Source organism: Manis pentadactyla, chromosome 6, assembly GCF_030020395.1.
Source record: "Manis pentadactyla isolate mManPen7 chromosome 6, mManPen7.hap1, whole genome shotgun sequence".
In the NCBI taxonomy this organism is placed as follows: domain Eukaryota; kingdom Metazoa; phylum Chordata; class Mammalia; order Pholidota; family Manidae; genus Manis; species Manis pentadactyla.
The window spans coordinates 119425297-119452158 of NC_080024.1; the positions used below are offsets into that span (position 1 = coordinate 119425297).

At 35.1% G+C, this 26862-nt stretch overlaps 1 protein-coding gene across 6 annotated transcripts in view; it reads right to left on the reverse strand.

Annotated features, from left to right (window-relative positions):
* ROCK1 (Rho associated coiled-coil containing protein kinase 1) overlaps nucleotides 1-26862 on the reverse strand; it is a 166341-nt gene that overhangs the window by 21193 nt on the left and 118286 nt on the right. For all 6 annotated transcript variants that reach the window (XR_008998312.1, XM_036905806.2, XM_036905805.2 and 3 more), the window contains 9 exons: nucleotides 23011-23117; nucleotides 21639-21789; nucleotides 16611-16771; nucleotides 14832-15016; nucleotides 13114-13183; nucleotides 10535-10629; nucleotides 4102-4267; nucleotides 2214-2307; nucleotides 1671-1759 (listed from right to left, as the gene is read on the reverse strand). Coding sequence is in view for 5 of the 6 variants with exons in the window: in XM_036905806.2 (XP_036761701.1) it covers nucleotides 1671-1759; nucleotides 2214-2307; nucleotides 4102-4267; nucleotides 10535-10629; nucleotides 13114-13183; nucleotides 14832-15016; nucleotides 16611-16771; nucleotides 21639-21789; nucleotides 23011-23117 (1118 nt within the window). In the remaining variant the exon portion in view is untranslated. The remainder of the gene's footprint in view (nucleotides 1-1670; nucleotides 1760-2213; nucleotides 2308-4101; nucleotides 4268-10534; nucleotides 10630-13113; nucleotides 13184-14831; nucleotides 15017-16610; nucleotides 16772-21638; nucleotides 21790-23010; nucleotides 23118-26862) is intronic.

Genomic DNA, 26862 nt, shown 5'->3' on the forward strand with positions numbered 1-26862 from the left:
GATTATTTCCCATTAAGACAAAAAAAGCCTTAACTACTATCATTCCCATGCAGATTAGGTCTCATCTAGGATGAGGAGCACATGAATAACTTTCTTAATGCAGTAAAAGCTTACTTACTTCATTCAACCAATAAATGCATATTTGTTTTTCTAATACTAACTGTAGCATATTTATTATAAGAAAAATCAAATACAGTGATATATTATGAAGAAAGTGAAAAGGCCTTCTACTATCCCTCAAAGACCATCTCTGCTAAACCTTCTCTTTTCTTTCAACCTGAGGGTTGTATATCCTCCTAGACTTTTCTCTATGTATACTAGTAGATTATACATATATTTATATTTAAAAATGGAATCCTGCTGTACATTTTGTGCTGCAACTTGCTTCATTTAATTAATACTATTTATCATACATCATGGTAAATACTACTTCTCCATGTCATTCCACATAAATCTACTTCACTTATTTTTAATGCCTCCTTGGCATTCCATTGTATGGATATATCATGATTTATCAGTACTATGTTGATGGGTGGTTGGGTTATCTTTATTTATTCACTACTAAAAATAATGTTGCAGTAATTAAATTTGTATGTATTTCTTTTCAGCATTTATGGAAGTAGTTATACAGGATAAATTTCTAAATATGCAGTCACTGGATTAAAGAAAATGCATATTAAAATGCTTTATTCTGTTGAACTGTCTTTACAGTTTACTCCCTCAAAAAAGTATGTGAATAAGCTTTCCCCATGTTCTTGCCAAAGCTAAGAATTATATCTCATTTAAACCTGCCCATATAACTACTAAAAAGATATCTCATTATTGTTTTAATTTCTATTTCTTGGTTTATTACTGTGGTCGATCTTTTAAAATTTTTTATGATCTGTTTCTTTTTCTCTCAAATATCCCTTACTTTTTGTTTTTACTGGGTTGTCTTTCTTATTTACAAGACCTCTTTACATTTATCTATATTTGCTGTAAATATTCTTCCTAGTTTGTCCTCTTTCAATTTGTGTTGTTTTGGGCTCCATAGACATGAATTTTTATGTAATAAATGCCAATGTGTTTCTTTATGCTGTTAAAAAATTAAGTAAAACCTCCAACTGAAGGATTTTCAACAGACAGTGCATTTTTGAAAGATTACTGTAGTTGCAACATAAAGGACTGCTGAGAGGGAGAGTAGATTAGTGATAAGGAAGCTATTATTACCATTTAACAAAAAATAGAAAATACTTTAAAACTACGGGATACTTTAATAAAATGATAAGATATCAAGTTTTTGGGTAAAAAATCTGATCTACCTGCATCACTAAACATAAAGAAAACTGATACATCCACCCCTATAGTTTATTTATTCTCAATTCTTCTCTCTTGGCTTCAGTCAAGTATTTTCCCTTTAACAGATTTTCCTACTGTCAATTTTAGGTCTTCTATACAATTTAAAACACATTCTTCAGGGTCAAATGACACGCTAGTTTTCTTAACTGAATCCTGTTTCCTTGAATAAGTCTTCTATAGTTAATGAAAGAAGAATATTACATTACTTGTTCCAATGAAAAGCTTGAGCCTTATAATCTCAGTTTTAAGAAAAAGTGCACAGAGCAAATATTAACTTCTGAATATTTGATACTCATATACAAGCACATGAAAAAGACTGAGAGCATGGATACCTGTGTTTTAAGGGTTCGTTCTGTGTTGATATTCTTTTCAAAGGCAGCCTTAAGATTACTAATCTCTTCCTCTTTCTTCAATTTATATTCTGTCAACAAGTTACACAAAATATTATGTATGGTATGGCATTAATTCAATTCTACATTCCAAATTAACAATGTCCTTAATTATTCAAATTCACATACACTATATAGTAACTTACAGTAATTTCATTAGGATTTTTTTTTTGGCCTTACTGAGGTAAAACTGATGAAACTGTAAGATATTAAAAGTGCACAATGTGATGATTTGATATATACACTGCAAAAGGATTCTTCTCCCCCATCAAAGTTAATTAACACATTTATCAACTTCACCTTTTACCTTTCTTGTGGGTGAGAATATTTAAGTTCTACTAAAATAATTCTTAAAGCTACAGAAGTTATTTAATATTTGAAGAAAATATTTCAAAAACTTAGCATACAACACAAATAGCTAAAGATTTACCTCTGAACTTGATTGAACATTATGATTAAAAACAAAAAACAAAAACCCCTACATACCTTCTTCTGCCTTCCTCATTTTATCCATTAGCTCTTCATTTTCTTTTCTTAATAATTCAGTATCTTTGGTAAGCATGCTGTTCATTTCTTCAAGCTAAACAAAGCACACAAAGGTTTAAGCTATTATCTCTTTGCTAGTCTCATATTTAAACAAATGACCTTAAAAAAAGAATATTCTGCCTCTTTTATAGATGAGGACAGGTCAGACATGGCCCAACTATAGAAATGCCTGGTTTCCTCTTACAATATGTAGTTATAATTAAATGCAATTAAATTAAATTGTATAATAATTGTTAGCTTCCAAAAATGATTTAAGTGTGTGTGTGTAATGGAAAGAGCACTGGACTGGATGTCAAGAAATTTGCAATTCGTTTTCTAGCTCTGTGATACTTATCAAGTCACAATCTTCCTGGGACTTAGTTTCTTGATCTGAATGAATAATGATGATGAAAATGACACTTAAAACATTTGATTATTTCTGATAATGTACTTTTTCACCATCCTATGTACATTATTTCATTTAATCTTCATAAAAATCCTGTGGAATAGGTATTATTGCCATTTGATAGATGAAGAACCTGAGGCTTGAAGAGATTAAGGCAAACTGCCACGGACATGTAACTTCTTAAGGGCAAAGCTGGGATATGAACCCAGGTGTGCTTATACCAGAACACTTGATGGTGGCTTCAAAAGAAAAATCTCAGCAGGTGAGGATGTGGGGAAAAGGGAACCCTCCTACACCGTTGGTAGGAATATGAATTGGTGCAGCTACTGTGGAAAGCAGTATGGAGGTTCCTCAAAAAACTAAAAATAGGAATTTGACCCAGTAATTCCACTGCTAGGAATTTACCCGAAGAAAACAAAATCCCTGATTTTGAAAAGACATATGCATCCCTATGTTTACTGCTGCAGTATTTACAATAGCCAGGATATGGAAGCAACCAAGATGTACATCAATAGATGACTAAAGAAGATGTGGTACATATACACAATGGAATATTATTCAGTCATAAAAAAAATCCTGCTATTTTTGACAACATGGATGGACCTAGAGGGTATTATGCTAAGTGAAATAAGCCAGGCAGAGAAAGACAAATAACGTAGGATTTCACTTATTTGTGGAATCTAAAAACAAAATGAACAAATAGCAGTAGACACTGAGAAGTGACTGGTGGTTACGATGGGGGAAGGGGTTGGGGTAGGTGGGCAGGGTAAGGGGGAAAAAGTGCACAAAAATTCTCAATCATAAGTTGGTCATTCGGATAGCAGCACAGCATGTAGAATATAGCCAGAGATTCTGTAATATCTTCCTATGCTGACAGTCACTGCGCTAGTGAGGGTGAGGATTTAATAATACAGGTAACTGTTGAACCACTGTGTTGTCTACCTGAAATCAATATAAGATTGTATATCAACTATACTTCAATTAAAAAAAAATGCATTCACCAAAAAAAAAAAAAATCTGTAACTCCTCTTTCTAGCTCCATCATCTACATAGACTGTAGTATCAATTTCAGGAACAGTTAATTGTTTGTATTAGTGGGTTTCTATAATGAATGTGTAGATACAGACAAAGACTCACCCCAAAATAGTTTCACTGAATTTTACAGAATTTTGGTCATAAAATTAGTTGCACTGTATTAAAATGAATTGAAGGTAAGCATTTCTTCACATAATATATATTAAGATCTACAGCCAGAAAGGGAAAAACCCAACATATTGAATAAGAATTTCAATCATTGACATTTGTTTTGGATTATATAAACTATACATGAGTACAGTTACTGATGTGTTTAAGTTAATACACATGTACATATACCCTAACACTTTAAAAGGACCCATTTTGATTTAGGTTAATTTTAGTCATGTAACTGATTATTATACTTACCCGACTAACAATGTGATCTTTATCTGTAATCTCTTGTCTATTTCTTGAAGCAGCTTTCTTGCTTTCTTGCGTCAATTCAAAATACTGCTCTTCCAGAAGCCCTCGAGCCAACTGTTCAGACTCAGCTTTTGTTTCTGCTAGATCCAACTGAGTGGCGAGGGTTTCTCTGCAACAGATCCGTAAGGGAAATAGATATGCACAAATTTAGTTCATTCACCCAACTTAATTATATGCTTAAATTTAAATGATAAAAAGAATTAAGTATTTGTTGCTCAAAATGAACTTTGAATCATTACAAACTTTTTATAAAAGTAATGAATTTAACTTCACACTTTGAAAAACTATAAAAGTAAAAGAATTCTCTAATCTTGTTCCTGCTGTTGTGCTTAACTAAGAAAAGATAATAAAGTAATGGCAAACAGTCTACTTTTGAAAAGGAATCTGTTGTGAATTTGGAATGGAAGGTAGCATGGCACAGGGAGAACTCACTGGCTTGTAAATCAGGAAATCAGACCTGAACCCTTACCCCTGTTCTATAACTCACTGGGTAGGGACACAGGGCAAGCTTCTTACTACTGGAGCTGAGTTTAATCCAAACTGTAAAATGAGAGGGTTAAGCTAAATTATTTTTGAGGCCCCTTCCAGCTCTGAAATTCATATGAGATTATGAAGACTTATAAATTGATTTGCAAACCACTATAAACTATTCTAAAAATTCTCCCTGGGAATTGTACTTTAAAACTTTTCAGAACTGACATTTAGACCAGGACCAGATCAGTCCAGTTTACCTGCTCTTCCTAAATTGCAGCCTCTCTTTGATAAGCCATCTTGGTCATAATCGTACCCTCCGCCCCATAAACAGTAGGTGCTCAATAAATGTTTGCTGAATGAATGAATGACTTCAATCTATAAGGGAATAATACAAACAAAATTTTCTGTCTTAAGCCTAAAAAGGGAGACATATAGTAAACAATAAAATAAGAATATTCATTCATTTGTCCAAATATTTATTTGAATGTTTATTATGTGCCAAAAAGTATTCTAGGAATTAAGACATATAGCAATAACAAAGTTTCTGCCTTCATGAAGCATACATTAGTGGGGTGAGGCAGACACTTTAAAAAAATGAACAAGTAATATATAATATGCTGTAGAGAACAATAAAAGAAGAAAGGTAGAAGACGCTACAAACGTGGTTACTGTTTCACACAGGTGATCAAAGAGGCTTCTCCAGTAAAATGAGAAGAGACATGAAGAAATAGGGGAGGAAGACACATTTATCTGGGAATACAGTGCTTTGGCCAAGTGCCCTAGGGATGGTCTGAAGGAAGTCAACGTGAGCAGAGTGAAAAATGAGGGAAGGCTGTGAGATATATAGTAAGAGAAGTGAGGGAGAACAGACATTGTGAGGATATCCAAGCAATACAGGGTCTTTGGCTTTCACTCTGAGTATTCTGCTTTAAAAAGATCATTCTGGCTGCTCTATTAATATCAGAGAGTAGGGGGACAAAGGCAGAGCAGGGACATCAGTTAGACAGCTAGTGAAATAATTAAGATTGGAGATGACCACAGTTTGGAACAGGTTAGTAAAGGTACAAGTGGTGAGAACTGATCAGATTCTAGATATATTTTTTAGTTATAGCTAGTAGGAGTTACTGATGGACTGCACATAGAGAATAGTTGGCAAGGTGAGAAAATCAGAACATTTTTCTGGACATGCTACATATGAGATGCTTATTAAATGTTCAAGTGTAGATATCAATAGACAGCTGGATATATACAAGTCTGGAATTCAGGGGAGAATATACTTGTATACTGGTGCTATTTAAAGCCACAAGGCTGGATAAGAACAAGTAGGGAGTAATCCCTTGGGCCCTCCAAACTTTAAAGGTCTCAGAGAAGGGACAAAGGAGCAAAGGAGGTTAAGAAAGAATGTCCCGTTCAAAAAGGGAAATAGTGTGTAGTGTCACAGAATCAAGTGAAGAAATTGTGTCAAGAGGGAGTTAACTGTGTCAACTGCTACTGTTAAATAAGGTAAGGACTGAGAATCAACTACTGTCTTTAACTATTAAGAGGTCACCAGTGACCTTGAGAAGGGTTATTTTGGTAGAGTAATGAATGCAGAAGTCCAACTGGAGTGACCTTGGGACAGAATGGGAGAAGAGGATTGAGGATAAATTGTATGTCACTTCTCAAGAAAGTCTGTGACAAAAGGAAGCAGAAAAATGGGCCAGTGGCTTGAAGTGGAAATTCAGTTAAGAGAGGGTTTTTTTCTTTTAAGGAGATGTTTGCCTGTATATTTGTATAATAGTGGGAATAACTAAAGAAAGGAAAAATTTGATGTAGGAAAAAAGAGAAATTTTGGAGTCACAGTCTTAAGTAGGCAGAAAGGGATAGAATTAAGGGGCTGCCTTTAGGTAAGAGCACATTTTGTCTATTTATAACTGATAATATGTTCTCATCTGGAGTTGCTGCTTTGTGCCAAATTCAGATAAAAGTATTTAACTTATACTATAAAATGCTGGAAGACCTATTTATCCCAAACTAACAGTTCCATCTCTGACTATGCAATTGTGTAAGAAAAAGTGAGAATAAGATTTAGGTAAAACTGTCTGCAATTACATTCATCCATACTTCCTTTACAATTCTCCATAATGAAAGATCTGCCTTTGCTGATATTGAGCATCAATTTCCTACCCTTATTCTACTATCTCCTTAAAGAAATAAATTTATCAATAATATCTAGAAAAGTCTTTGGCCCACAGAAAGTGCTCAGAAATTTTGTCAATGAATAGATGTACAACTTTTCCCACTGATTTCCTTCCCATGTCCCATTTAAATATGCTCAGGTTTCTGCTATCTTTAAAAAGAAATGGCTTACTATCATATTCTCCTCCAGCTACTGCTCTATTTCCCTGCTGTTAACAATCACATTTCTTGAATTTTTTAATTTAACAAATATTTACTGAGAATCTATAATGTTCTAGGTACAATTCTAGGGGCTAGGCATGCATCAATGAATTAGAGTTAACACAATGTGAAAATCCCTTCATTGAGTTTAAGTACATTCTAGTAGAAAGTGAAAAACAGTAAATAAAAGAAGTAGCAAATTCTACAATATTAAGAAGGGTTAAGTGCTACAGAGAACAATAAAACAGAGAAGGAAGTACTGAACTCGGTAGCAAGATAGTGGGATGGGGTGGGAGATGTTTGCAATATTAAGAAGGGAAGGCTCCTCTGAGATGAGATTTAGCCCTAGACCTGAACAGGGTGAAGGAACAAGCCATGTGGCTATTCAGAATAAAATGTTCCAGACAGAAGAGCAACTTCAGAGGCTCCAAGGCAGGAGAGGAACAGACTGGTTTGTTAAGAGTAAGGTCAATGTGGCTGTTGTCTACACTCTGTCTCTCCTTCAACCCTTCCCATTATGTTTCAATCCACTTTAATCTAGTGTCTATTCTCATCATTATTTAGGAACTATTGTTAACGAGGAAACCTTAAATAAAACCTTAACTATAACAAATGATTTATTTTTTACTTGACCTTCTGAGTATTTGGTACTCTAAATCACTTTCTTTTTTTTGAAATACCTTATTTGCCTAGCTTTTGTGATAGCATATTTTGCTTTTCTCCTTGTATTCCTGGTGACTTCTTACTTTCCCGTCCTCTTCCCATTTCTTAAAAGACGGTCGTTACCTGTCTTCAGCCTTTATGTCTTCTCATCCTACATAAGTGGTTATAACTTACTGCCCCAGAGAGGCAAATGAGTCCACAAAAGTGTCCCCCTGTCTCCCTCCAGACACACACACACAATCTGGGCCAACATTTTACATAAAAATTCACATTTGAGGCTTTACTTGAAAACCAGAATATCTGGAAATACTAGATCAGTGCTACCATGTGGCTGCAACTGATTAGAACTGAGGACATGAACTCTTCCATCTATTATAATCCTCATAACTCACACAATGAATGAACCCAACTAACTTCAACCTAGTTATATGTATGGTATCATAGGCTCAGGAGTTTATCAACTTTGATATACACAATCATCTTAAGAAACCTCATCTAGCTTGGTTTTAGTTTGCAACCACTGTCAAATCAGCTTCAAGTCCTTATCTTTTCTCTGAGTTCTGAAGCAATAAACCCAAATGCTTGGTATCCATTTGTTTGGATACCCCATAAAAATACCTGAAACTGAACAGGTCTGAAATGGAAATAATCTTGTCTCCCTCATCTTACAAATTTGGCACTCCTTAACTCAGGCACTAGCACTACCATCAACCCAACTGCCCTGGTCACAAACTTGAGAGTCCACCTGAAATGTTCCCTAACCTTTACCCCCACCCCCAAATCTGTAAATTCCACTGCTTCTACTTCCTATTTTTTTCCTATGTACTTGCCTTTCCTTTTCCTGCCAGCTCCAACTATAACTTTACATCTAGATTATTCCAGTGGCTGTATAGCTGGATTCCCTCTATCCACCCAGCTTTACCCCACTCCAGTCTGTTCTCCACCTTAAAGAGTGGGACTTTCTAAAAGACCATCTTGCCAATCCCTAGCTTAGACTTTTCATCTATTCATTCAATGTTTATTGAATATTTATTCTTTGAAAGGCCCTGATATAGGTGATGTAGCTATACAAAGACAACATCAACAAAAGCAAAATTTCCCACTCTTTAGTGTTTAATAATTCCAAACTCTTCAGCATGACACACAAAGCCCTTTGTAACCTGACTCAGGTTTATCTCTCTAGCCTTATCTGTCACCAACTGTCTCGCCAGCTGCAAACTAAACCATTCACTGTCTTCCAAATCACAAACTGACTTTTGCCTATATTGTCCCCTTCCCCATATTTCATTTCTTGGCAAATTTTCCTTTTCCTCAGTTATGACCTCAGAAATGTTCTCTAAATCCCACATGGTGAGACTGAGGTATATTCCTTCAATATGTTCCAAGAGCACTTTTCACAGCCGTATATCTTCATTATATCTGTCTCCTGAGTAGACTCTGATGCACCTGAAGCTAAGAACCATAACGTACTAATAACTGTATCACTGGTATGAAGCAAAGTACTTAGCACAAAGTGGTGATCAATACATTTCTCTTAAATACATCAAGCGAGGGCAAACATATGAACCCTATGTATGGTATATAGTGGATTGGGTGTCCCCTTACTGTAAATGCACACAACCTAGGATGGCATACTACATGTAGATATCACACAAGAGAGAGGCAACAGACTGTACTCTGTAATAGAAGTTCACCACTGTCAAGAGACAGCAAATGTACTAGTTTTCCTACCTTAGACTCTACCTAACCATATTAAGGATCCAAGCACTAGTGTCAATGGTTCCTCACAATACAGAGGCAACCAGACATTACACAGTTATAAATGAGGTAGTCTTCTCCCCTCTAAAAATCAGATTTGAATTTGATTAAGCTCCCAGATTAGGAATGTCCAATACAAACTTTCGCTGATGACAGACATGTTTTATACTTATGCTGAGCACCTGTAATATAAGGAACTAAATTTAAAATTTTTATTTAAAGGAAGTTTAAATTTAAATAGCTACATGTGACTAGTGGCTACTGTACTGGACAATGCAGGTCTAGATTTAACCATTGATTTGCAGGAAACACAGAAAGAGGACAAAAATGTTCAACTAACTCCAGAAGTAGAATCAGTAAAATCATGACTGGAAAAAACTACAGAAAAAATGATCCAGTTCCTTCAACAAGTGTTAGGATAGTGATTACTCTTGTGGTAGGGAGGGAAGAAAGCTTTAATTATATGGGAAATATAGTGGGCTTCTGGGGTGGGATAGCAAGGTCCTGACTCTTTCAAGCGTGGGGGTTATCATGATACTTGCCATATAATTCATGTATGAATTTGTTCCCTTCCATAATGAAATGATTAAAATCCTTTGACTTTCAAAAGTGGTTTATGAAACGACATTGTAACAACATGAGAAAAGTAATCCCAGTGCCTGTTCTGAAACTATCTAGCTATGAGAAGTTCTTATGGTTAAATAGCTTTAGAAGGTCTTCTCCTAAGGCCGTAGGCACACATGCCATAGAAATTAACCTGCCTAATAATACTAAGATAAAGACCTTAAATACCTTTACCTAACATAAAATGACTTGCAAATGAAACATAAACTATTTATATACAAATAGCTAAAGATTGAGAGACCCTTGAAAACAATTTGTCACTTAGTTTAGTGAATCTCTGTACAACTACTATAGCATTAACGTATTAAGTTTTTTTTTTACCTTAAAGGTAAATTTTAGCCTAATCTAGGTTGATTTGTTCTGTATTAGCTCAGTAAGATTTGCTGTACCATTCCCATCAGAATAATGGCTCTCTATTCTAACTTTAAGAATGTTTTGTTGTAGTAGTGATTCTTGTCCTAAAGTAAAATGGACATACTTTTCATTTTGTAGTTCTTGTATTTTCTTTAAATTCTCTCTGTTTTTTTCTTCAATTTCTTCCTTAAGTTCCTTTACCTGGGTCTTATAAAGTGTCTGCAAAACAAGTGATAAGAAGTAGTTAAGTGTTTATGGTGAGTTGAAAAAGTTTGGTAGCTCCTTATAAAGTTAAACAACATTGGATCCAACAATTCCACTCCCAAATATTTACCCAAGACAAATGCAATTATATGTCCACACAAAGTTTTATACATGAATTTTCAATGCAGTTTTATCCACAAGTTTCCAAACTGGAAACAATCCAGATGTCCATCAACAGATAAATTTTAAAAATTGTGGTTTATTTATACTATTCAGCAATAAAAAGCAATGAACTACTGATATATACAACATGATACATCTAAAAAATATTTTGCTGAGTGAAAGAAACCAGGTGATGAAGAGCATATACTGATGATTCCATGTACATGAAATTCTGCAACAGCTGAAAACAATCTGTAGTGACAGAAAGCAAATCAGTGGTTGCCTACAGAGGTGGGTGGGGAACACTGAATGCAAAGGGCCATAAGGGAATTTGTGCACAGTGAAGGAAATGTTTTGTATTTTGATTGTGTTGGTGGCCACACAGTATACGCGTTTCTCAAAATTTATTGGTCTATACACTTAAAATGGGTAAAATTAATAATACATTAAAAAGTTTATTGATGTGGGAAAAACACTTAGCAAACACTACTAATTTAAAAATCAGATTGAAGTGCATAATATTAGAGAAAACACTTCTCTTTTGGGTGGGTGGGATAGAGTGGGTTATCTAAAGGGTAGAAGAAATACCTACAAACAAGATTTATAAAAAATTGTACTAACATATGAGTAATATATGCTTATTATAGAAAAATAGTTCTTTCAAAATTCTCTGAGCTTTTGCTGTTTCATCAACAAATATTTAACAGGTATTAGGTATTACATCTATATTGTGTTATATCCTGGGGTTCCAGAGGAAACTTCCAAGTAAGTCTAGTTTTTTTCTTTCTTTTTTTTAAACAATCCTTTTTAGTCTAAAAGACAAGGAAAGGAAAAAAATAGCACAGATCAGCAAAAAGCTGTGGAGAACTACTTTTACACTGTACACTTAATTTACCCTATAAGGGTAAATTTGCTACTTTAGGGGAAAAATACTTTTCCATGGGAATGCAAACAAAGGAAGAGTGATGTCTTGCTCTAGTATAAGTGTTCACAATCTCTAAAATGAAATAATTTATTTTGCTTTTAGGAGTCAAATTATTATCTCTTTTCTCTGACTTCAGATATAGAAATTTATATATGTAATCAATGAAGGGATAATAAGTAAAATAATCTGATTTGAAAGCCCGAACTATAGAAAATCTTAAATTTGGTTCATAATAGCTTATCGAATTTAATGATACCTAACAGAATCCTCACAAGCAACAGAATAAATCAGATTTAAGAGACAGGGTCAGGTTTTGTATTATTTTTATAGAGGCAAAATCGAGAATTCATAGGAATACGACAAGTCATTTCACATCCATCCCAAAGTGTAGAGGCACTGCATGATTACTCTGTGGGAGCACATGGCCAAGAAAGTGTGCATGATATTATAGATCACTTTGCAGAAGTTAGTACTACATGCTTTGAATAATTAAGGTTAACCTATACTCAGGGTAAGGTTTTCAACAATAATGATCGGTAAAAAAAATTTTGATGATGGTCTAATAAGCCAGGAAAGAAATAGAAAAAAACAGGAAGTCACAATGTTTGATTAGGAGATGAGCAGAGTAGAGCAAGAAGCTCTAAATCATGCAAAAATTCTTCAGAGATCCGGTGGTGTTCAGATATTTTACAGGGAAAACACCACTTCCAATAGTGTTCACAATTGGTTCCTAGAACATGTTCACCAGTGCGACCTGAAACCCACACATTTACTCGCACTGAATAAGGCTTGTAGGAAAGATGGCCGCCAGGATTAGTAAAGGAGCAGCTAGGTAAATCAGGTTAAAATGGTAGCACAAAAGCTTGGCAACCAAAAGAAACAAACAAAACAATAAAGCCTCAAACATGAGCTATTAGTGCTAATCAATAGTAGCAGTGAAAATAACTTGGTCTGCAGCAAATAGAGTTAGAATGACTTCTACAGACAAAAAGCAGACACATAAGTATATACAGTGGTAGAACAGGAAAAAGCTCCTGAACATCTGCTATGCCTACAACTGTACGTACTGACACCTACAAATGAAATGTTTACATGAAACACTCATGATAATACAGACGCTTTAACCCACCCAAGATTGCTACCAGGCAAAAAGAATCTTTAAAACAAAATCTTATATGTAACTCTAGCTTGATGGCAATTCCAGAAATGTTTCACAAAAATAGTCATTTCTTCCTAACTTAAATGGATCATGAACTCATATTCAGAAATGAAATGCAGATATAGGGATATGCAAAGGGGAGAAAAGCACTTCATAATCATCAGAAAAAGAATCATAGTTCACATTAAAAATCTAAACATTTTGTTTTAAGTCAGATTTTGAAACAGTCTATCATGTTAAAAATGATTCTCACCGAGAAATATTGCTCAGCTTCAAGCTGATCTTGCAGCTCCCGCATCTGTCCTTCATTTCCTCTGTATTGTCTTCCGATAAAAGAGAAAAAGTCAACAAATACTATTTATACTAGACTTTATATTACTCTTTATTCATCAAGGTTGCTAAAATAAAAAGGTTTACTAAACAGACATTTGTTTTTAAAAATCATACTTCATTATACAGTATTACATTAATTACATTTGGTCAGGCCACATTGTCTGGTTCCATTTTGCTTTTTATAGAAAGAATACTATGGCAAGTAGAGGGAACTGTTTTCTATTGAAGGTCATTTTGAATATTGATTATGGATTAATCCAAATTGCAAAAATAAAAATGGTATTTCTTTTTGTAAATTTTAATAGGTAAAGCATTCTTAGGGATACATTTTAAATGTCTTATGTAGTAAGCAAGCAATTAAAAACAGGGGAAATAGAACTATTTAATAAATAATAATAAGAATTCATACTATATATTATGGCCAATTAAGCACAAGGTGGGGGGATCTGTGTGTTGGAAATGAATAGTTAGAGAAGGAATAGGAAGGGAGGCAAGAATAACTGACGAGAGGAGGAAGACAGATAAAAGAGACAACTACACATACATAATGCACACATAAGCACAATTCATAGAAAGGAATAGACTCAAAAAACAAAAACACAATGCAACCCAGACACAGAGTTTCAAGGATTAACAATTCCATCTGTGCCTGCTAGGTTTTCTTGTTAGGTAGTAATAGCTTTGTTTTTTCAGCATTTAATAAGGCATACAGCAGGTAAAGAGACATAATAAATGTTCACTGAATGCTGAGTGACAATTATTTTGGGAGAAGAAAACTATAAAACATATTACATGAAAAGTGTGGCTCCTAATGGGGAAAAGAATTTCACCAATACAAAGAAATAAAATAAAAATTGACAATTTTATCCAAGAATTACTGTGCTGTAAATGAAGCTGGCAAATGAAGATACTATAAATTCGGAGGAAATAAAAATACATGATTTGGCATAAGATACACCCATCTTTGATATTAAAATTTTGAAATGTGTCCTTACACAAATTCTGAAAGCAATACTGACACCTTGCATTGTCTCCATTAAGAAGACATATCACATCTCAGAGGACAAGAAGAAAAATGATTCTTTGCATTCTAAGGTGAACCAAAGAAACAAAACAAAACCAAACAAACAAACAAACAAATATATATATATATATATATATATATATATATATGGAGAGAGAGAGAGAGAGAGAGAGAGAGAGAGAGAGAGTCATCATGCCTAATTCTTGTCTCCAAGATAAAGAAATCTTCAACATTTTCTGTGAGGTACTGAATCCTTAATAAAATGAAGTTTATCCCTGATTTTTATAATTCTAGTATCAAGAAACATGACTGTGAATATCAAAATCATATGAGGAAATTATTTTTTCTAACACAAAGAGACTTACAGTAAAGTCAGCAGCCTTCATAATCTCCTCTTTCCTCTCTTTAAGTAACTGTACTTTTTATTTAGTAAGGCTATCCTCCAAAGCCTGAACTCCCTTACAAACCTTTGCAAGCAAATCCTTTTATTTCTAAATGCTTTTTTTCGAAGTCTTCCTTTCACAAACTCTAAGTACAAGAAACTATACACATATAAAACACAAGCAAATGCTGAACACAAAAAAAGAAATCAAGAATGTGATTTCAAGACTTACTTTGTAAGCTGAGCTAACTCAAATTCTAATAATCTCTTGGCTTCCAATAAAGTATTTATTTCCTGTTTCATCTGCTTTTCTAGACCTTTTAAATTATCTGTTTCAAATGCTTGAGTCTTCAATTCATTTTGTAACAATAGTCGCTTATTTGATTCTTGCTCCAACTGAAGACTTAGATTCTTAACCTATTGAGAAAAATAATTTAACAATTTATTAGACATTATATGAAAGAATATGAATCGTCTCATGTACATTATAATGCCTATACAAAGAGAATATTAGTATTCTAAAAAGTGTCCCTTGATCTATATGTTTATTATGCAGAATTTACTATGAAGTTAAATTAATTCCCTAATTTCAGATATGAGATCTCTGGGGGAAAAGTCTGGTTTCTTTCTACCCCAACTTGCATAGAAATTTTGGAGAAGAAGGTGAGTATAAAAGTCATCTTTGGTGGGACATTTCTAAGGGGTATTTAAATTAACCTGTTCATTTATAAATGTTTGTGTTCTAGTCTACAACCCTCCAAAGTTTAGTGAAGCCTCCCTTAACTCCCCCATGTGATTAGTCATAACACTCCTACAGCATTTAGTACTTTCTCCTTAAATATGTCATGCCTACAATTACAGTTTTAGTAACTGTCTTTCCCTCTGAGTGGTAAGTTCCACAAAAGTCAAGACCATACCTTTCTTATTCAATATTCCAACTCCTAGAACAGAGCCAGGTAGGTAACAGGTGGTCATAATTACATTTTTTAAATGACTAAGTATTATCTTCCAAATTTTCAATATACACTCTTCCTGCATGCTGGCTCTAATAGGGCATCTCCGATCTCTCTTCTTTCTAGCCTGTTCCATGTACCACTACAAGATTAACTTTCTAAAAGAGTGTTTTCATCTGTAGCTCCCATTTTAAGTTTAAAAGACTATTCAGTATGTTGGTCCCCAAGTTTTTCCCATGACTACTCATATATCTTTTCTTCTCTGGTCAGATCAAGTCCTTTTGTGTCCCTTGCTTACCTATCTTCCTAAGAACTCGGTAGTCATTCTTTTATTGTTATCACCACTGAAAATATTCCCTTTACCAATTCAAGCTTCTGACTCTCAAACTACTAACTTTTAAGTCATACTCAACCTTTAAAACAATGGTAACATCCCATCCCTCCTTTGAGAAGTCTTTCCTGATTATTTCTTCTCTGCCTCTATTCTCTAACTTACATATGTGGACTAATACTTTCTAAAGTAATTATAATTTCTTATAATTTAAGTAAATATTAATTTAATTATAATATTTAAAATTTAAACTTATATTTAATTATAATATAATTTCTTATAGTTTCTAAAATATATATAAGAAGCATATAAGGTTATTTTATCTTTGCTTTGTAAATGTGTACCTTGTGCTTTCTATCAATCTAAGACAGTTTAACGCTTTTTTTGAAATCTAAGAGCAATGCTCTTGAGATTACAAGATACTTTACAATAAAGGTTTGCTGTTAAAGCAGATAGTTTCTTCAGGGAAGGAGCTATGACACCTCTGTACAGTTGTACTGTCCAGTGCAAAATAGCAGAGACCCTCTGGTGTGAATGTTCAATAACTATCTGAAGATGAAAATTCTAGGACCTAGGGATATAGCAGTGACCTGACAGCAGTGAACACAGATACATATAGGTTATTTCATTCAAACCTCTTCCATGTTGTTTAATGATAATGACTTTTCAGTCAAGACATATGATAATTCCTCATTCATATGAACAAAATCAGTACTACTTTTCTTACTTCATCCTCCATTCTTTCTCTATTTTCCATCAAATGCTCAAGCTTCTGCTGGGATTGTTTCAGATCAACATCTAGCATGGAACACTGCTTCTCAATCTGAACAACCCTACTTTCAGCCTTCTCGCAAGCCTCTCTCTCTTCCTTTAGCTTCTTTTCCATCTCTGTAAAAGAAAAAAGTTACAAACTTACACTTAAAGAAAGAGACTATTTCAATACCTTTCACTTTCATGGGCTGTTTAAGACAAACTGGTACCAAATTTTTCACCACTAATGACAAAAAAGAGGGATGTTTTTATCCTGGGTCTCTAATAGAGGTATTCATTATGGAAGTCCTGATATTATCTGAATTATCTGTATAGTGAGATCTCTAAAGGGAATTATAAAATATAATAAAGTAGTAAAATAAAACCTAAATCCAGCCCTTGGCCAGTAGTATGAAAGATAATTCACTGCCATTTTTCAGACCAGAAGATATAAGTATAGTTGGAAAAAAGTGGAATGAATAGCTAAGGAAAAAAACGGAGGTAGTTCAGAAAAAAGAAGAAGGTTGTGGTTATTAATCTACACCCTGCATAGTTCCAGAAAAATTTCAAGAGACTTAAGACTAGACAGGAACTTTAATTTATGCAACTCAGATAAACAAGATTCCATAGTAGTATAACACCTATTTTAATTATTACCAGAAAATATCAGTCTATAGTGTGAGGCTCCTTGAGATACGATAACTTAGTTTCTGAGAGGTTGGTTACCTTCTCCATGGTCTGGTAACTAGTAAATTGCACTACTAAAGATTCAAACTTTATATATAAACTGTCTGGTTTTTCCACTCTTAGATACTGCCCTCTAGGTGACAAAATTGTAAACATGAGAACTGAACATCATCTTTCCCCCAAAACCTAAAACTTAGCCTCACTGATACAATCACCACCTCCTAACTCCTGTCTCCCTAATCAAACACAAATGCACCCATTTCTGTTCTGGACTTTATTCCTTCACTTCTTTCACTTCTTTCCTGTCTCAACAATTTCCTCCTCCCAAATGATTCATTACCATCAACACAACAATCTCATTTATTATCTCACCTCCTGAAATATCCTCCACTGATCTCACATCTTCTTCAGTTACCACCCCATCTCTGTTTAAAGACAAATTTCTGAGAATTGTCTATACTTACTCTCTCCAGTGCCTCACCTACTATACACTCATCTCTTTCCTAAGCAATGATGTCCACCTTGCAAAATTCAGAGGGCACACAATGTCCAAGTCTTCATCTTCACCAATTTTAACTGACTTCAATATATTGAACCACTTCCTCATTTTTCAATACTTTACTTTTCAGCCTTCTCATACTATATTCCCTTGGTTTTCCTGCTATTCCTCTGGCTGCTCTTTCTTGGTTTCCTGTGTTGGCTTTTCCTCTTCTATCTGACCTCCAAGTGTCAGACTGCCAACAGGCTCTGTTATGACAGGCTTCTCTCTTCTGCCCATATTCTTCCCTTAGCTGATCTCATCAGGCTCTCATATGGCTCAACGTGTATGATTCCTGAATTGATGATACCTCTCTACTGAGCTGGACTTATACACAAATTGACTATTTGATATCTCCACCTAGATATCTAATATGCTTCTCTAAGTTAGAGTATCTAAAATAGATACCTTTATTTCACTCCCATCCCAAACCACTCGTACCCCAGTCATTTCAATCAAAATATATTAACATCTATTCAGCTATTAAAATTAAAAGCCCAAATCTTTCTTGATTCCTTCTTTTTATCCAATTCATCACCAACTCTTGTTGTATCTCTACTTCTTTCAAGCTCTACTTCCACCAATGCCCACAGTCTATACCCTTCTTGCTGATCTCTCTTTATAAACTGTTATCTTTCTTTTAAGCATTCCCTGCATAGCAATAAGAATAGTCTTTTAAAAACATAAATTATACATCCTGGCACAGCTCAAAACACTACAATGGTTTCCCACTATTCTTAGAGTAACAGCATTGAATTTATCATATCTTTTGCCCAGAACATACTTCTTTCCACTATAAATGGCTGGTTCACTGTGACTTTTGGTTCTTATCCAAATATTATTAGCTATATACTTTATATATTATTAGAGAGGCTTTTAAGTAGAAACCCCATCTAAGATACTACCATTTAGAAACTAACTCATTGGGTGTATTTTCTTTACATTAATGATTACAATCTGTACCTATTTCTATTTATTTGCTTTTTTGTCTATTTCTACCATGAGAATATAATCTCTAACAGGAAGCGTTCCTGTAATTCTTATTCTCTGCTGTATTTCCAGGTGTGCCTGGCCTACAGTAGGCAGCCAATAATTAACTTATGAGAAATAAATAAAAGTAGTTCACTATGGCTGAAGCATGGGGTATACTTAAGGAAATGCAGAGCAGTAAGACTATAAAGACAGGTTAAGTACCAATTCAAGATTCTGTATGTCATGAGGAGTTTGACATACATCTTGTAAATAATAAAAAGCCACAAAAGGATTTTAACCCTTAAAAGAACTAGCACAGTAAGATTTGAATTTTAAAAATATTATTTTGACCTAAGTGTGAACAACAGATTGATGAGCAGAACAACTCTTGGCAGAGTAAAAATTAAGACCCTGCTGCAACAGATCACGAACTAAAAGGGAATAGGAAAGGAGGATTACATTGTATATATAATTTGGAAGTAGAATTCCTTATTGATTCCCAGGTTTCTGGCTTGGGTTCCTGGATGAATAAGACCATCAATCACCCTTAACCGTAGTAGTATCTACCATTTATTAAAAGCTTTCTATGTACAGGCACTTTACATGCATTTTCTCATCTACAGTCATACAGCAGCTAAGAGGCAAAATAGATTTGTTTGATCTCAAGCTTGGACTCATAAAAACTACATAGCCATTAACCAAGATAGTGAGAATAGGATTTAAGAACAGGCTTCACAGATAAAATTCCTTTGAACAAATTCAATTTCATGTGCCATTAACACTTCCAGATTGAAGTATGTTAAGAAGTGAGTAGAAAGTGAAGAAAGAAAGAAAGACTCCTCCTTTTAAAAGTTTAGCTATAAAGGTCTGGCATCAAACAGTAGCAATTTGTAAGGGTCACAGGTTGCTGCAAGGGTTCATCTCTTTTTTAGGATGGGAGAGACATCTACCTTTACAACAAGAAAGGATTCAGAAGAGGAGAAAAGGCTGAGGAAAAAGAAAAAGAGATCATAAGTTGAAATGACGTAAGAAGAGATTGGAACTGAGAACAACTAGAACATATTCACCAGGATAGGAAGAGAACTGCTCTTCTCTAAGATGAGGGAAGATAATGAAGATGGGTAAAGAAGTAGGATAGGTTGGTCAACAGAACTAGATTTTGAAAAGTTCACAACTATACTTTCGTGATTTTTTTTGAAATAGGAAAAAATTTCACCTAAAAGTTAAGTGATAAAGAAATGGCACACAGAAGCTCAACTAGAAAAATATGTCTGGGAAAGGGAACTGATGAATGATATGTTAAAAAGACACTTTTACTAAAGCTGGGGATAATGCATTGGGCTAACACCCCTCTGAATAACTATTTGAATTGAAGAAAGTGTCTGGGTGTCTTAACCTAGGGTTTTGTTTAAAGGCATAAGGCAGTGGAAATAAGAACGAATGAGAAAACTGTGGGCACAAAACAAGAAAAGAAGTAGATTAACAAAGAGTTCCAGAACGGATCAGGAAAATAATGTAAGGAAAGGATTGAAAAACTGGCAGAAGAGAGACTCCACTGATTACAGTGAAGGGAGAGAGGGAGTGAGGAAACTAAAAGGTGAAATTGTGATTTAAAAAAATGAAATGTATTATAAATGACATATCCGATAAGGGGTTGACATCTAAAATATACAAAGAGCTCACACACCTCAACAAACAAAAAGCAAATAATCCTATAATAGAAAGTTCTCTAAAGAAGAAATTCAGATGGCCAACAGGCACATGAAAAGATGCTCCACATCGCTAATCATCAGAGAAATGCAAATTAAAACCACAATGAGATATCACCTCACACCTGTTAGTACGACCACCATCCAAAAGACAAACAACAACAAATGCTGGCGAGGATGTGGAGAAAGGGGAACCCTCCTACACTGCTGGTGGGAATGTAAACTAGTTCAACCATTGTGGAAAGCAGTATGGAGGTTCCTCAAAAAACTCAAAATAGAAATACCATTTGACCCAGGAATTCCACTCCTAGGAATTTACCCTAAGAATGCAGCAGCCCAGTGTGAAAAAGACATATGCACCCCTATGTTTATTGCAGCACTATTTACAATAGCCAAGAAATGGAAGCAACCTAAGTGTCTATCAGTAGATGAATGGATAAAGAAGATGTGGTACATATACACAATGGAATATTATTCAGCCATAAGAAGAAAACAAATCCTACCATTTGCAACAACATGGATGGAGCTAGAGGGTATTATGCTCAGTGAAATAAGCCAGGCGGAGAAAGACAAGTATCATATGATTTCACTCATCTGTGGAGTATAAGAACAAAGAAAAAACTGAAGCAACAAAACAGCAGCAGACTCACAGAACCCAAGAATGGACTAATAGTTACCAAAGGGAAAGGGACTGGGGAGGATGGGTGGGAAGGGAGAAAAGGGGCATTACGATTAGCACACATAATATGGTGGCAGGAGGACATGGGGAAAGCAGTATAGCACAGAGAAGACAAGTAGTGATTTTATAGCATCTTACTATGCTGATGGAGTGACTGTAATGGGGCATGTGGTGGGGACTTGATAATGGGGGGAATCTAGCTACCACAACATTGTTCAGGTAATTGTATATTAATGATACCAAAAAAAAAAAAAGAAATGTATCAAAAAGGAAAAAAAAGAAGGTATCCTTTTCCTAGATCAAAATTTATTAATTTTAAAGACTTTATACTACTATGAAATGAAATTTTGATCAAACTAAAAACTTTTGTAGGAAGTATTTAAAACGAATAATGTAGAATATATTAAAACTGACACTTACCACACATTGCAACAGATTTTGCCTCTTCAATAGATTGATGTTTGTCAGTTAAACGAGCTTTGGTTACTTTATGTTCATTTACCTCTTGTTCTAACCGTTGTTGTAATGATTTAAGTTTATAGTTCAAATCTATTTCTAAATTATTCTTTTCCTGTAAAATGAGAATTAAAGTTGTGTTATACACTGTGCAAAAGATGATTAAATCTTACATTATTTAATATTCCACAAGAGATAATATATGCATCACACTAGACTTAAAAGTGATACCATATTTACTTAAATATTTTTGTTCAGGATGTAACTCATTTTTTTATACTTTCTTGTATATTTCACATTATCTATAATATCTTACTTTAACATCACAATAAACACATATAATTAAAAACAAAATACCATCTTTGCTTTATTCCCCACCCCTTTCATTGACTCCTTAGCCATGGCTGATGGCTGATGGCAGGGCAGGGGCCTGGGGTGGTGCTTTTATGTTCAGCAAGATACACTGCTAGGATCAGACATGAATAGCACAACTCTTCAGTTCACTGGGAAATGTGTGCTACCACTTTACAAATATTCAGTTGTCTCTGTGTACATTTCCACTTACCTATATTTATACTGTTTTGACAAAAAAAATGAAACAAATAAAAATATATTCCGTTTCTGTTTGGGTGCTTCTTTAACACTTTCTTTTTCATCCTATTTCCACATTTCCACCAGGATTAGACATCAAAAACTACTCTGAAAATCATACAACATGTCCAAAGGACAAGATAAGTGGTGGACTTTCTGATCATTTATCTGAGGATCTAGCAAACCTATGACATTTCAGGGAGGCACCGAAAAAGTGAGAGCCAGAACTGCATTATTATCTATTTAGTCCTTTTCTTAGAAAGGTAAGAGAGGCATTTTTTATTGTTAGGAAAATTCTATACCCAAAGGACAATCACTTCATGCTCTTTTCTATTTTGTTAACTTTTACCAGCAAAATGGAAAAAGTACACATAGTTTACTATACATATGAATCCTATTTTTACTTCTTCTTAAGACTACTGAGGCTCAGCACCTTCATTTCACCCATGTACAGAGAAACAGAAAGAAATTCTACATGAAGAGGTTATTTCCAAACCAATTTGTGATGATCAGATAATACCAAGCATCTAATACACTTCAAGGGTAAAAAATAAACAGAAGTAATACAATAAAAAGCCCTAACTAAGATACAAACACACCTCTATACACCAACCAACTAGTCATAAAAACTTAAGAAATGTAAATAGATAAACAGTAAAAATGAATGCTATTTTATAAAACCACCTTATGATATTTGATAGCCAGTAAATACTACTTCATAATTAGTACATGTTAAATCATTTACTTTTTCTGAGTGATTAAGCATGTCTTGAGCTTCTTTTCTTTCTCCTTCCACTCTTTCAAGATTATGTTTGAGATGCTTCACCTCCTCTTGTAAAGATGTCATTCGAGCTATCAAGTGAGAAAAAAGTTCAAGTCACAGTCATCAAAAGAAAGTCTTTTTTTTTAGTGTGACCATTAAGATAAAGATTTAAGTTTCCTGATTGGATAGAAGTTACTGTTCTCTTGGAAGTATATACAATAAACACAGTATATAATAATAAAAATGTTAATGCTAATTAGAGATTATCTAGAACACATTCATTTAAAAAATGAGACATGGAGCCTGAGCTTGGTCCAGAAATTACATGAGTCCTTACTGAGTATTTTCCCCCCCATGTTAAGACTGAGTCTGTTTAGTTAATTAAGGCAAGTATTTGAGTGCTTTTTATGTGCCAGACATTCTGAAAAGTATTTACTCTTAAACTTAATGGAGCCAAACTCATTTTTATAGAAAACTAATTCAGGTGCTCTAAGAAAGCTTGGTTTTAACCTGAGGCTCATGCAATGCAATGGTAACAACTTATATATTTAGTAACTCTCCTCATTAAAACATGCTTTAGGCCTTGTATGTTTTTAATGCCTAAGTATAGAACACACAAATTCAATACATGTAGAGCTGAGCATAAATTAAAATAATCGTATTATTTAGTTCAAAAGTAGGAATTTATTTTCTTATTCTGTAAATTAAAGGCTCAGATTTGATATGGAAATGGATAAAGCAACCTGAAGGACCAGGAAAATTTTTTACTTCTTAAATTTCAGTATTTATCTTGCTTTATTTGCCAAAGTGTTTGGTGTTTTTATTTTAGTGTTTTTTAAGTAGTTCTATAATGAACAGATCAACATTAAATCTTCGACACCTGATAATGTTTGCCTGCTAGGCTGGTTCTAGGATCTAGAGCAATGAAACAATTTTATTTACACATGCAGACAATAAAAGCATTATGTTCATGTTGGAGTATGTTCATAAAGGAGAAAGAAACACCTGCCAGTTTCTTTCAAATGGTTGAGCAAATACGTGTATGTTTATATGGAGAGATAAAGCAAAAGTGACAAGATGTTTAAATTTTAAAGTGCTATTTAAAAAATGCTTCCTCCTGTGTTTATAATAATAGGTTGTAAAAATCTTTATAATCTACACGAAGTAAATTCAGATGAAAACTGAATCCTTCATGTAAAAAGTTTATATAGAAACCAACTCTTCTTATGACAAAGTAATGAGAATATGTAGCTTGAATTCATTACAGATACCTAATAACCCTATGAAAGACATGCTATATAATACATAGTTTATTATCCTCATTTAATCTATTTAAAAATACATGCCAGAAAGAAACTATAACTTGTCTGTGTAATACATAATGGCAAAGAAGCTTCATATACAAAAAAATATAAAAATATAGAAGGAGAGAGGGGGAGCCAAGATGGCAGCGTGAGTAGAGCAGCAGAAATCTCCTCCCAAAACCACATATATTTTTGAAAATACAACAAATACAACTCTTCCTAAAAGAGACCAGAAGACACAGGACAACAGCCAGACTACATCCACACCTGCGAGAACCCAGCGCCTCGTGAAGGGGGTAAGATACAAGCTGCGGCCTGGTGGGACCCGAGTGCCCCTCACCCCAGCTCCCGGCGGTAGGAGAGGAGTCGGAGCAGGGAGGGAGTGAGAGCCCAGGACTGCTAAATAGCCAGCCCTAACCATCCGCACCAGAGTGCAGACACAGAGCGTGCGTAGGGTGCTGGAAACCAGGGAAACAGGACAGTCAGACCTGTGAGCGGGTCCCTGCAGCCGGCACCCCTGGGACAAAGAAAATCGAGTGCTTTTTGAAAGTCTTAAAGGGACAGGGACCCCACAGCTGGACGGAAGTGTCCCGGGACACTTGGCACAGCAGCTGGGAATCCTGGGGAACTCTGGGCACCCTAACCCCCGGACAGCAGGGCAGCTCGGAGGCTCCTCATGGAGATAAACAGCCTCCCGGCCGTTTCCCCTCTGATGTGGCTCTGCCATATCAGAGTGGCAGCCCGAGGCAGGCCACGCCCACAGCAACCATGGAGCTAAACTCCACAGTGGCCGGGCAAGAATCAGAAGCCCCATCTGCGTGCAGCTGCCCAGCACAAGCTGCTAGAGATTGCTGTTCTCCTAGGAGAGGAAGGCCACAAACCAACAAGAAGGACGTTCTCCCTGCCACCACTTGCGCCAGCTCCACAAACGATCTCTATTGCCATGAAAAGGCAAAAGAATTTGATACAGACCAAAATCACAACCCCTGAGCGGAAGACAGACCTAACCAGTCTTGCTGAAAAAGAATTCAAAATAAAAATCATAAATATGCTGACAGAGCTGCAGAGAAATATACAAGAGCTAAGGGATGACGTCCGGAGGGAGATAACAGAAGTGAAACAATCTCTGGAAGGATTTATAAGAGGAATGGATAAGATGCAAGGGGCCATGGATGGAATAGAAACCAGAGAACAGGAATGCATAGAAGCTGACGCAGAGAGAGAGATAAAAGGATCTCCAGGAATGAAACAATATTAAGAGAACTGTGTGACCAATCCAAAAGGAACAATATCCGCATTATAGGGGTACCAGAAGAAGAAGAGAGAGAAAAAGGGACAGAAAGTGTCTTCGAAGAAATAACTGATGCCAAACTGGGGGGGGGGGGGGGCGGAGAATAGATGCTCAGACTACGGAAGCACACAGAAATCCTAACAGAAGGGACCCGAAGAGGACAACACCAAGACACATAATAATTAAAATGGCAAAGATCAAGGACAAGGACAGAGTATTAAAGGCAGCCAGAGAGAGAAAAAAGGTCACCTACAAAGGAAAACCCATCAGGCTATCATCAGACTTCTCAACAGAAACCTTACAGGCCAGAAGAGAATGGCATGATATATTTAATGCAATGAAACAGAAGGGCCTTGAACCAAGGATACTGTATCCAGCATGATTATCATTTAAATATGAAGGAGGGATTAAACAATTCCAAGACAAGCAAAAGTTGAGGGAATTTGCCTCCCACAAACCACCTCTACAGGGTATCTTAGAGGGAGTTCTCTAGATGGGAGCACTCCTAAAAAGAGCACAGAACAAAACACCTAACTTATGAAAATGGAGGAGGAGGAATAAGAAAGGAGAGAAATAATCATCAGACTGTGTTTATAATAGCTCAATATGAGAATTAAGTTAGACAGTAAGGTGGTAAAGAAGCTAACCATGAACCTTTGGTAACAACGAATCTAAAGCCTGCAATGGCAATAAGTACATATCTTTCATTAATCACCCCAAAGGTAAATGGGCTGAATGCACCAATTAAAAGACACAGAGTAATAGAATGGATAAAAAAGCAAGACCCATCTATATGCTGCTTACAACAGACTCACCTCAAACCCAAAGACATGCACATATTAAAAGTCAAGGGATGGAAAAAGATATTTCATGCAAACAACAGAGAGAAAAAAGCAGGTGACGCAATACTAGTATCAGACAAAATAGACTTCAAAACAAAGAAAGTAACAAGAGATAAAGGACACTACATAATGATAAAGGGCTCAGTCCTACAAGAGGATATAACCATTATAAACATATATGCACCCAATACAGGAGCACCAATATATGTGAAACAAATACTAACAGAATTAAAGGAGGAAATAGAAGGCAATGCATTCATTATGGGAGACTTTAACACACTACTCACTCCAAAGGACAGATCCACCAGACAGAAAATAAGTAAGGACACAGAGGCATGGAACAACACACTAGAACAGATGGATCTAATAGACATCTATAGAACTCTACATCCAAAAG